General features: G+C 48.5%; 1 protein-coding gene across 18 annotated transcripts in view; it reads left to right on the forward strand.

Moving 5' to 3' along the window:
• ZNF536 (zinc finger protein 536) overlaps nt 1–12,350 on the forward strand; it is a 489,082-nt gene that overhangs the window by 213,478 nt on the left and 263,254 nt on the right. For all 18 annotated transcript variants that reach the window (XM_054673451.2, XM_024351399.2, XM_054673452.1 and 15 more), the window contains one exon: nt 5,565–7,736. In XM_054673451.2, the coding sequence (XP_054529426.1) occupies nt 5,567–7,736 (2,170 nt within the window). In that variant the 5' untranslated portion in view covers nt 5,565–5,566. The remainder of the gene's footprint in view (nt 1–5,564; nt 7,737–12,350) is intronic.

Here is a 12,350-nt window from a genome sequence, read left to right on the forward strand (position 1 = left end):
TCTTGCAGAGGTTATTCAAAGTCCTGACTGCCCAGTTGCCTTAAGCCCAGGATCATGGCCTGCCCTCTGCTGGCCCCTGGCTTCCTTTTTTAAAATTTTAGACTCGGGAGTACATGTGTATGTTTGTTAAGTTACATGGGTATATTGCATAATGCTGGGGATTGGGCTTATAGTGCACCCATCACCCAAATAGCAAACATTGTACCCTATAGGTAATTTTATCAACCCTCCCTCCCCCCTCTCCCTCCCCACTTTTGGAGTCCCCAGGGTCTATTATCTCCATCTTTATGTCCGTGTATACCCATTATTGAGATTAGCTCAACATGGATTAAAGACTTAAACATAAGATGTGACATTATAAAAAAAAATCCTAGAAACACCTAGAAAAACCTCTTCTGGACATCAGTCCAGGTGAATAATTTGTGACTCCAGCTCCTGGGTCACGCAGTGCTGAGTGAAGGGTCAGAGGGGCATGTAGGCTAAAGTGCTCTGGCAGCAGGGTTGGGGGTGGGCTGTGGCAGGAGGCCCCTCCAGGGATATTCCCTATGGGGCCTGTAAGGGAGCAGCATGGTCTGAAAGGGAAGGCTCACTCCCTGGTGGGCTGGGAAAAGGGATAATAAGACCTTCCAGCAGGTCTTTTATTTGAAATTTTAAAAAATTATCTTTTAAATTATTTTTGTTTTTTGAGACAAGGTCTCATTCCCATCGCCCAGGCTGAAGTGCAGTGGTACGGATCATAGCTCACTGCAGCCTCGGCTTCCCAAGGCTCAAGTGATCCTCCCACCTCAGCCTCCCACGTAGTTGGGACTACAGGCACGCATCACCATGCCTGGCTAATTATTTTATATTTTTAGTAGAGATGGGGCTTTGCCATGTTGCTTAGGGTGATCTCAAACTCCTGGGGCTCAGCCTCCCAAAGTGCTGGGATTACAGGTGTGAGCCGCTGCATCTGGTCCCCTCCAACAGGTCTTATCGTTTGCAGGCAGCTCTACTTCCTCCAGCCCCATGAGCTCTTATGTCTGCAGCTGGATTCAATCCTTTAACAGTAGGATAAATGATGCCTTAGTTTCCCAGTGTAGGCATTTGTATACATTTCTAGAGGGCTATCAGGTAGGGACTCCCCACCCTTCCCTCAACACAGACATAATTATTGCACACACACGCACACACACACACACCCTTAGACACCAAAGCTGCGATGGTTTATCTTTTCCCCAGCTTTGCATTCAGCCTCGAAGGGACCTTTCATTGCTCCCTGTTACTTGTGGACACTCGCTCACACTGGCCCCTTAGATGAACAGGCCCTCGAGGGCAGGTACGTGGAAGGTCCCTGGCAAATATTGACTGAATGGCTAAGGTAAGGAATAAACGCATTCTGGATGGGTGAAGTGTCAAGGCTGGAGAAATTGGGGCCGACCCAGGTTTTGTGAGTCCCAGGCCGGGCCTGGGGCCAGCTTGTCCTGCCTCGGCTGTTTTGGCGCAGAGACAGCACACCAATTACCCCATACTCTTTCCAGGAACTCGTGCTTCCCTTTCTTGCTCTAAGTCGAGCAGCAGGCATCAGTTATGACTGCCCCATTGCAGCGGCCTCGGCTGCACCTGCTCGAGGAATCACAGAGGATTCTAAGCTGACTGTCGTGGTCCTTTCTCCCAGTAAGGCTCTGTGCAGGCTTCTCCCAGGCTTATTCAAGGGCTGGGGACCAGTATCCTGGAAGCATCTCCTAGGGAGCTGGTCAGCTCCTCTGAAACCCTGGGGTATCCCATGGGCAGTGATGGTCAGTTAAGTTCTAAAGGGAACCATTGCTGTGTCTCCTAGTATTCAGCAATTGGGCCATCAGGGGTGGTCCAAGCCTGGGGTGATAACCATGGACACCTAGACTGCGAGAGTTAGGGGTGTGGACAGCTTTTCCTTTCCTTTTGTTTCTTTCTTTCTTTTCTTTTTCTTTTTTTTTTTTTTTTGACAGAGTCTCGCTCTGTTGCCCAGGCTGGAGTGCAATGGCATGATCTCAGCTCACCGGAACCTCCACTTCCCGGGTTCCAGTGATTCTCCTGCCTCAGCCTCCCGAGTAGCTGGGATTATAGGCACCCATCACCACACCCAGCTAATTTTTGTATTTTTAGTAGAGACGAAGTTTCAACATGTTGTTCAGGCTGATCGCGAACTCCTGACTTCAAGTGATCCGCCCACCTCAGTCTCCCAAAGTGCTGGGATTACAGGCATAAGCCACCATGGCCGGCCAGAGGTGGCTTTCTCTTGGTGGTTTCTGAACCTTCAGCTTCTCAGTGGTAGCCAGGCACCCTTCCAACTCTGTCCGATTCGGATCGTAGGTGCTCATGGACTTGTGCGAAGGCTGAGGTTAGGTCACATGACTGATGGTAGGTGCTCTTGGATTTGTAGGAAGGCTGAGGTTAGGTCACATGACTGATTTTAAGGGCTCTGGACTTGTGCAAAGGCCGAGGTTAGGCCACATCAAGTTGAGGTTAGAGTGAGTCTCTATTCACTCATTCATCCATTCACTTAGGACACACTGAACCTAAGATAAGCCAGCTCTGCCTTAGGACCCAAGGCTTCATCCTTGACCAAGACAGACATATCCTCTGCCTTCACGGGAATGAAGTATGTCTGTAAAAGGACCAATAACAAAATGTTGCCCCCATGGTAAATGCTATGTAGAAGAAAGTAACACGTTGGGACAGAGAGGGGCTGGGGTGTCAGCCTCAGACAGGGTGGGCACAGAGGGCTTTTGTGAGAAAGGATGTGTGAGCTCAGACCCACAAGAATAAGAACAGAGCCAACTACGAAAGAGCTGGGGCAGCATGCATGTTCTAGAACATTCTATCCTCAGCTGAGGATCTAGCAAAGGCATTTAAAGACCTTAAAGAGATTACAAATCTTTGTTAACTCTGGCCAGGATAGATAGATAGATAGATAGATAGATAGATAGATAGATAGATATGAAAAAAATAAAATAATTCCATACTCAAACCAAATCTGAAAACTCTCACATTCCTTATTTGACGAGTTGAGCTGTCACTTGCATAGCATGAATGGTGGTGGTGTTGGGGGACATGGTCTTCAACTCCATGCCCCTCATCCAAGCTGATTTGCAGTCTCGCCGCATTGCACATTCAGCCTTCTTTCCCTCCTGCTGAATTGGCGTCAGCTCATCAGCAGCAACCTGAAAATAGCCCGTCTTCCTGGATTCATGTCTTCTGAGCTGGCCAACTGGGCAGCCTTTGGAAGTGGGCCAGCCCTGTTGGCCTTGGACTTTCCAAACTTCCATGGAGCTGTTGGGTGGAATTCTGAGCAATCCTGTGTGGCTTCAGGGTCATGATCCCTGTTGGCTCAGAAGAGGAGCCAGTGCAGCTGTATGGGGCTTGAAGGTGGAGAGAGGGTGCCAGACAGGGCCCTGGGGCCACCAGTCTCTGCCTGGAGCCTCCAGCAACCTCTGTACACTGTGCCTGTTCCTCCCTGCTGGATAGTGGGTGTCATGAGTCCTGGGGCTGGTGGGTCTTGTCCACCATCATGTCTCCAGTGGCAAGGCTAGGGACTGGCACATGGAAGGATCTCGGTAAGTCTGTTGAATGAATGCAGCAACCTCCATGGGATATTAGCTTTTTTCTGACCAACCTCCAAAATGGGCCCGCATATTTTAAAAAAATTTGAGTGTAGACTGCCCCCAGAAACGAAAAGGAAAGATGACAAGCTGGAAGCCTTCTCCTATGGCAAGTGCCCATGCACCTTTACGCTTTGCACAGTTGTGCATATCTTTCATTCGTGGACAAAGTTGGCCCAGCACCACCACTGTAATCCCTCTGCCTCCTGGAAGTAAACATTCATGGCTCTTTCTTCCCTTCCCTTGCAAGATAGACTCCTCCTGCCAAGGAAGTCAGGTCTCCCATTGGAGACCCTCCATGCCACGCAGTCTCCTGGCGGGAGGCCCAGCAAGCAGCAGACCCTGCCGAGGCTGCCTGTGCTTCCTCCACAGTTGAGCTCTGTCCCCATAGGTCTCCCTGGTTAATCACTTAGCCCAGAAATCAGTCCCGGCTGGGGTTAATCGCAGCTCCTGGACCACCTGGTTGCCCAACACATCTAAACAATGGGATGCAAGAGGAGAGGTGTGTGCAAAGATGATTCCAATGGCAGGAAACAAATTTGGACTCCTTCAGGTGGGAGACATAGCTGGAAATAGAAGGATCCCAGGCAGGGGTTCATTGCCTTGCAAAGCTGAGCTCCCCACGTGCTCCAATGTGGAAGGGGCTGTTTCCTCTGCCCTCCCTGGGGCCATCTGGCTTTAGCCATTCTGCACAGGCTGGAGAGGGGGCAGAGAGGACTATTAAAGACAATTATGCAGACCAGCTTTGAACGATGGTGTTTAACAAACAACTTTGAGTTCTAATTTTCTGCAAAACACATACTGCAGGTACAATTTGTACTCATTATTGTATATTGGGAAAGTTATTAAAAACACTCAAACTTGGTTGAGACTTCCTAGGGCATCATTCCTGGATTTTAATGGGTTTTTATCTAGTTCTATAAAAGACCTCTTTTAAACCCAATCAAAGTCCCTGCTTTGGATATCTTGCCATTGAAGGATGGGAAGAGCCCCATTATAAGGTATTGGTGTTTCCTTTGACCCAAATTTGAACAACTTCAACAATCTGCTAAGATTCCGTCAGGAGATAATTTACACTTCTTTTGATGGGCACAGTTACCAAATGATAAAATAACAGTGTTTTGTAACATAAGGGTTAAATCTTAATCTCTGAGGTTTGCAAAGCCGCTACTCGCAGTCTCCTTAAAATTTAATATACCTCGTTAATGCTTCCTTGCAAACACTGAAGGATTTTTATGATTATAATCATGTGTTACAGCACCTAGTACTGTTTCTAAGCAGCATACTAATCAGCTTAATGAGATATTACTGCACTTTTTGTTGACTAAAGCAAAATCCCTTTTATTATTCTAAAGCCTGTCCTTTACTTTATTTTTTCCCAAAACATTATCTTGTTTTATTATGTACCAGTAAATATCATGCCATTGAGTTTTTTTTTTTTTTTTTGGCCAAATCATAGAATGATCTCTTTCATCTCAGACTGGTGAATGTACTGAATATAGTAAACTGAAACAGAAGTTCCAAGTGGGTTTATTTGGTCTTACAGGGAAAGTCATTCTGCTCTCAGGCAAACTTTGGACGGAACCAACAGGTACAGGTGTGACAATGGGGCAACGGAGAAAAAGTTTCACACGTAGACCCTTGATTTGTTATTAGGTGTTGAAAGTGGTAAAACATTAATAATTTAAAGGTGAATGAATAATTGCAGTCTGTAAATAGAAAATACAAGGAAGACGATCTGTCGCCAAAACAAATTGGAGGAGCAATGCCGTATTGCATAATTGGCATTTAATAATTCATTTTTTTATTATTGTTTTTGACTAGAATTCCTTAGCATGATTATGTGTAGGTAAGGCATGAAATGCAAATTCCCTGCCCGCCAATGCTGTTGATTCATGGCGCCACAGCCACACCTGGCACGGATCTGAACTCTGCCTCTCTTTTCAGGGATGGAAGAAGCGAGCCTGTGCCTTGGAGTGTCTTCGGCGGAGCCGGAAGCTGAGCCCCACCTGAGTGGCCCCGTCCTCAACGGCCAGTATGCCATGAGTCAGAAGCTGCACCAGATCACCTCCCAGCTCAGCCATGCCTTCCCCGAGCTCCATCCCCGGCCCAACCCCGAGGAGAAGCCCCCCGCATCCCTGGAGGAGAAGGCCCACGTGCCCATGAGCGGCCAGCCCATGGGCAGTCAGATGGCGCTCCTGGCCAACCAGCTGGGCCGGGAGGTGGACACCAGCCTCAACGGGAGGGTGGACTTGCAGCAGTTCCTCAACGGGCAGAACCTGGGCATCATGTCCCAGATGAGCGACATCGAGGACGACGCCCGCAAGAACCGCAAGTACCCGTGCCCACTCTGCGGCAAGCGTTTCCGCTTCAACAGCATCCTCTCCCTGCACATGCGCACGCACACGGGCGAGAAGCCCTTCAAGTGCCCGTACTGCGACCACAGGGCGGCGCAGAAGGGGAACCTCAAGATTCACCTGCGGACCCACAAGCTGGGCAACCTGGGCAAGGGGCGTGGGCGTGTGCGCGAGGAGAACCGCCTGCTGCACGAGCTGGAGGAGCGCGCCATCCTGCGGGACAAGCAGCTGAAAGGCAGCCTGCTGCAGCCCCGGCCGGACCTGAAGCCACCGCCGCACGCCCAGCAGGCCCCGCTGGCCGCCTGCACCCTGGCCCTGCAGGCCAACCACAGCGTGCCCGACGTGGCCCACCCGGTGCCCTCGCCCAAGCCTGCCAGCGTGCAGGAGGACGCGGTGGCCCCGGCGGCGGGCTTCCGCTGTACCTTCTGCAAGGGCAAGTTCAAGAAGCGCGAGGAGCTGGACCGCCACATCCGCATCTTGCACAAGCCCTACAAGTGCACGTTGTGCGACTTCGCGGCTTCGCAGGAGGAGGAGCTCATCAGCCACGTGGAGAAGGCACACATCACCGCCGAGTCGGCCCAGGGCCAGGGCCCCAACGGCGGTGGCGAGCAGTCGGCCAACGAGTTCCGCTGCGAGGTGTGCGGTCAGGTGTTCAGCCAGGCGTGGTTCCTCAAGGGCCACATGCGCAAGCACAAAGACTCCTTTGAGCACTGCTGCCAGATCTGCGGCCGGCGCTTCAAGGAGCCCTGGTTCCTCAAGAACCACATGAAGGTCCACCTCAACAAGCTGTCGGTGAAGAACAAGTCCCCCAGCGACCCCGAGGTGCCTGTGCCCATGGGCGGCATGTCCCAGGAGGCCCACGCCAACCTGTACTCCAGGTACCTCTCCTGCCTGCAGAGTGGCTTCATGACCCCGGACAAAGGCGGCCTGAGCGAGCCCAGCCAGCTGTATGGCAAGGGCGAGCTGCCCATGAAGGAGAAGGAAGCGCTGGGGAAGCTGCTGTCTCCCATCTCCAGCATGGCCCACGGCGTCCCGGAGGGGGACAAGCACTCCCTCCTGGGATGCCTCAATCTCGTGCCGCCGCTGAAATCCAGCTGCATCGAGCGGCTGCAGGCGGCTGCCAAGGCTGCGGAGATGGACCCCGTGAACAGCTACCAGGCTTGGCAGCTCATGGCCAGGGGCATGGCCATGGAACATGGCTTCTTGTCTAAAGAGCATCCGCTGCAGCGCAACCACGAAGACACTTTGGCAAACGCCGGGGTTCTGTTTGATAAGGAGAAGCGGGAGTACGTGTTAGTGGGAGCAGATGGCTCCAAGCAGAAAATGCCTGCTGATTTGGTTCACAGCACTAAAGTGGGCAGCCAGAGAGACCTGCCAAGTAAGCTCGACCCTTTAGAAAGCAGTCGGGACTTTTTGTCACACGGGCTGAACCAGACTCTCGAGTATAACCTGCAGGGTCCTGGGAACATGAAGGAGAAGCCCACCGAGTGCCCCGACTGCGGCCGGGTGTTCCGCACCTACCACCAGGTGGTCGTGCACTCCCGTGTCCACAAGCGGGACCGCAAGGGCGAGGAGGATGGGCTGCACGTGGGCCTGGATGAGCGGCGTGGCTCGGGCAGTGACCAGGAGTCCCAGTCGGTGAGCCGCTCCACCACGCCGGGCTCCTCTAACGTCACCGAGGAGAGCGGGGTCGGAGGCGGCCTCTCCCAGACCGGGAGTGCCCAGGAGGACAGCCCGCACCCCTCCTCGCCATCCTCCTCAGGTAGGTTAGCTGAGAAGCGGGGAGAAGCAGCTTGTACAGCAGCCCTGCTCAGGGCTGCCTGGTTCTGCTCCCAGGCCTCCAGTCAGTTCCAAGGCCAGTGGGTCTTGATTGAGGACAGGGGTGGGTTGGACACTGGGCCATGCCTTTCTTTCCACTCCTGACTGGAGGGAAAGGGCCGTCTTTTCACCTCTTAGGCCTTCCCTTGAACACTGGCTACCAAGAAAGTAAGTTGAGGCCGGGTGTGGTGGCTCACGCCTGTAATCCCAGCACTTTGGGCGCCCGAGGCCGGTGGATCACTTGAGGCCAGGGTTTCGAGGCCAGCCTGGCCAACATGGAGAAACCCCATCTCTACTAAAAATCCAAAAATTAGGCAAATGTGGTGATGCATGCCTGTAATCCTAGCTATTCGGGAGGCTAAGGCAGGAGAATCGCTTGAGCCTGGGAGGGGGAGGCTGCAGTGAGCCAAGATCACACCACTGCACTCCAGCCTGAGCGACAGAGTGAGACACTGTCTCAAAAAAAAAAAAAAAAAAAAAAAAAAAGAAAGAAAAAAGAAAGTTGTGCGGGAGATGGCCAGGTGGTACATTTTTCAGTGGGCATAATCTACCTTTTTCTTGCAATTGTCCAACCCCATTTCACCGCCTGACGCTGTCGGCCATCATCTGGTCTCTGGAACTCAGGAGCTGGCATTCTGCTCTATCCCTGGGTGTGAATGTGTAAGTTCCAAACTTCGCCATCTTTCTCTCCCCCTTAGCGTATTCCCATAATTCTCTCATGCAGGCACCGCAGTCTCCCTCCCCAAGCCAAACCTATCTTCTGGCCCCTTCCAAAATTACAACGTGGCTCACCTGCCAGATCCGTGTGACCTAAAGAGCCCCACCACTTTCCTCTGATGGTTTGGAAAAGTACAGGCATTTGAAACACAGACGCATGACTGTTATGTCTTAAATTGTACTGTGTTACACGGGCGATACAGCTTTGGGGTCTAAAATAGCAAAGCAGAAAATCTGTCATCAAAATGTCTGTGAAATTATGAAGCTTCCTGGCCCAGTTTAAAAAAAAAAAAAAACCAAAACAACAACAACAACAACAACAAAAAACACGCTAGCCTCAGACGGCTAAATTAAAATCACCACCTAACAGCAGGTAAGGTGTTGCCTTCATCCATATTTCCAAAGCCCCTTACTAATGGGTAGTAAATTGAAAGTTATATCTCTAGCCCTTTATAAAGAAAGCACCTCGCTAATACTGTAATCATTCTGCAGCCTAACAACAGAGGAAATCATGCCATAACAAATACCCTGTTACTAATGGCAACATTGATTTCTGCAATCAGCCATTAAGTCTAGAAAATGAAAGACAGTTTGAGGCACCTCGAGGCACTGCCTTGCCCACTGTTAAAGATGTAGCAGCACACTGTTGAGGGTCATTTTTTAAAAGTTTTTTCTTTTTTCTTGATCCCCCCCCCCCACACACTCTTTGGTTTAGATACCTATTTCGATCTTGGAGGCAATTCACTGCTGCACTTATTAAGTAGATGCCAGTTTTAGCTTTGCTGTTATAGTCTTGCTTAAGCATACTCTTCTTCTAGGACAAAATTAGTATTAAAATAAAGTGGGACTCTGCCGGCTTATTACAAACCAGTAAAGAATTATTAAGACACATAAATCTGGTCTGCACATTCCAGAGATTCCGATAGCACTTAATGCCGCTGCTTAAATACCCATGAAACACACTGTCTACTCCTGGAGTCCTAGACTTGTTTGGGATTTATTACGGATGAGACACTTAGGAAGTGTCTAACCAGCAGCATGAGTGCCAAGGAGGCGTGAGGTCACACTACCTGGAGCGACTGTCACATGGAACATACTAAGATTCGAGGGAAGGGTTTTCACCATGTAAAGATAGATACCTACTTGAGAGGCAGCCAAGTGCCAGGTGTCCCAATGTCAGGAGGAGCTCTTTCTGGCCTCCTAGGATGAGGTCTGCTCTTCTGGCATGTGTCGTTTCTGATTCTGGATTAGGACCTTTACAGGACAGGGTGCAGACAGCAAACTGGTTCCCCTAAGTTTTTAGAGTGACATGGAGTTAACATTGACAGATTTCCATCCCTCTCTCAGACCTCCTGAAATGTAAGGGTCTCGGCAGAATATTCTGACACCAAATGTTCAGCTTCATTAATGACGTGTTTACCGTGTTTTTCTCACCTTCTGGCCAAGTGATAGCCTCATGCTATTCCTATCTCTGTTGCTTGCCTATCTCTCAGTGCTTGGTTGAAAAAACCCATTTTGCTTAAAAAGAACCAACCGTGCTCATGACTCAAAAGAGAATTATACTTGAGTTGTGGTTATCTTCTCACTTTTATTTCCCCTCATTGAAGTATTTTACAATTGTGAATACTGATTCTTTCATTTCTGGTTGACTTCTTTGTTTTCTTCATATTCAAATTAGACCCTTTCATAATTTTCTGACTAAGTAGGAGAATTGAGGGCATACCAATATACAACCCGAATCAGCTGTGCGTCTGGGGCATTCAGGTTTCCCTGGGATTTAGGGCTCTTAACCAAATCTGGTTAGTCCTCCCTCTTATTTCCAACAAGTTTGACTTGTATAGAAGTGCGATTAAAATAAGCATTTAAATAAAAATCTGGATATAATGGGTATTTTATTATTACCTGTTAAAGAGAAACCTGCAAGGTGAAGGAGAGAGAGAAAAAAAATCTTTAAGCCCTTAAGTAAAGAAAGGAGTACTTATTAAGGCTTCTATTAAGAAATAACTGCAAAACGCGGTTTTACAAATTTCTCAGACTGCATAACAATGTCGCAAAACTTAATTTGCATCACTTGATTCTTTTTTTTTGTTGAAAACTGGGTCAGTAGGGCCTGAGAAACTATTTTTTCAGATCTTAACCAATGAATTCTTCTTTATAAATCGCTGCTCTTAACATGATAGTAGTTCTGAATTCATCATAAAAAACCTTTTTACAGAGCCTCTTAGAACAGATCTCTAGAAGAAGGCTTACAATGAGTGGCAGAGACGTCCTTTGTTATCTGATGTAATTCTTTGCAAAGAAGGATTGGGAACGGAGTGGCTGTTTAAAAATGTCTTGCTCAGACCGAGACGAAGAAGGGGTCAAGTTTGCAATCAAACAGTTATTGCCGAGATGGGCGACTGTCACTGGCTAGGCTAATGTGGGATGCAGCTGTTTGTTATGTGAGCAAAAGAATGTTTGAATCAGTGAACATGTGAAAATGATTCCAGTGAACCAGAAAATGTGTTTGTTCTTTGGCTCTCCAAACTGCTGAGAACCAAGCTTAAGATCAACTGCGAAAACTAGGACCTTTGACAAATTGAGAGGTCACATTTTCTAACAGAAAATGGACAAAACTAGTCACACAGATCACTTCCCCATCTTCCCCCTTTGTTTTATTTTTGTTTTGTTGTTGTTTATTTGACTTACCAGTAATTTCACACCGTGGTCAATGTCATTCAATGTAGCCTCCGTGTACAATGCAAAGAGAAACTGTTTGGAAAGCAGCAGCTTATTAATTTTACTTTTATGGCATTTAGAAAGCGGGGTGGCTGTTTTGATGCCTCCTCATTTCTGGCTTGCATGCAAACACTCTTATGGCATTAATCTTTGCATCTTTCTCTAAAACCTCCTCTAAGGCTGAGCTCGAATCCTCGCTTTGCTCTGAGTCAGAACACAACCAAAGTTCTGTTTCTTCAGATTTTGCTTTGGAAATCACACTCAGAATAATTAAAACTTAATGTACTAAGAAACGATACTGTTCATTATATCCAACAGGGCAGTTACCTTCTGAATTCCACATAATTTTGGAGTGGGGATAATTGAAGTGTTGATGGTGGGAAGGGGGTAATTGAATGCATTGACCCTCTGTTCATTAAATAAAGTCGGCTAAGTTACAGGATCAATGGAAAGCCAGGGAGAGATGCGAAGATGAAAATATCGTTAACCCCTACTACTTCTGGTATAATATTTTGAGATGGACAAGGATTATTTGGTCAGCTGGGCTAAAAGCCTTGCGAGGTCTTCTTTTGTTGTTAGAGCTGCATTCCTGAAATGCTGGGTCTCCATCCCATTGACCACAGCATCAAAGGCCTTTATCTGGGGCGCTTTCGCATTTACATGGGGTGTATAGTGATATGATAGATTTTCTTTCTTTTCCACCTCTTTTTCTCATGTGGCTCCCCCTCCCTGCCCCCGTTCACGATAACCGGTGCCTGCTCCACACACAAACAAATCCAGGCACCCAAAAGAAGAAAAAGAAAAAGAAAAAAAAATTTGAGTTTGAGGATTAAGATCTTCATTTTTTTTTTTTTTTTTTTGCTTGTGCATTCCAATTGTTCTTAAAATATTTGGCAATGTCAATTAGTAACTGAGCAGAGTTAGCTGATGAACACAATTTTCCAGTAGACTGAGCACCCTATTGTTGCCGAGCGAACAGCAGATTTCTGAGGTCATTATCATTCGCTGGTTGCTTGGCCCAGCTGCTTCCTGCTGCAAAAGCCAAACTTTATACCGGAGCTCGGGGAGGCTGCAGCAACAGGGGGCTGGAGGGGGGGAGAGGGGAGCTGGCTGCAGAGCCGAA

Source organism: Pan troglodytes, chromosome 20 (assembly GCF_028858775.2).
Source record: "Pan troglodytes isolate AG18354 chromosome 20, NHGRI_mPanTro3-v2.0_pri, whole genome shotgun sequence".
Lineage (NCBI taxonomy): Eukaryota > Metazoa > Chordata > Mammalia > Primates > Hominidae > Pan > Pan troglodytes.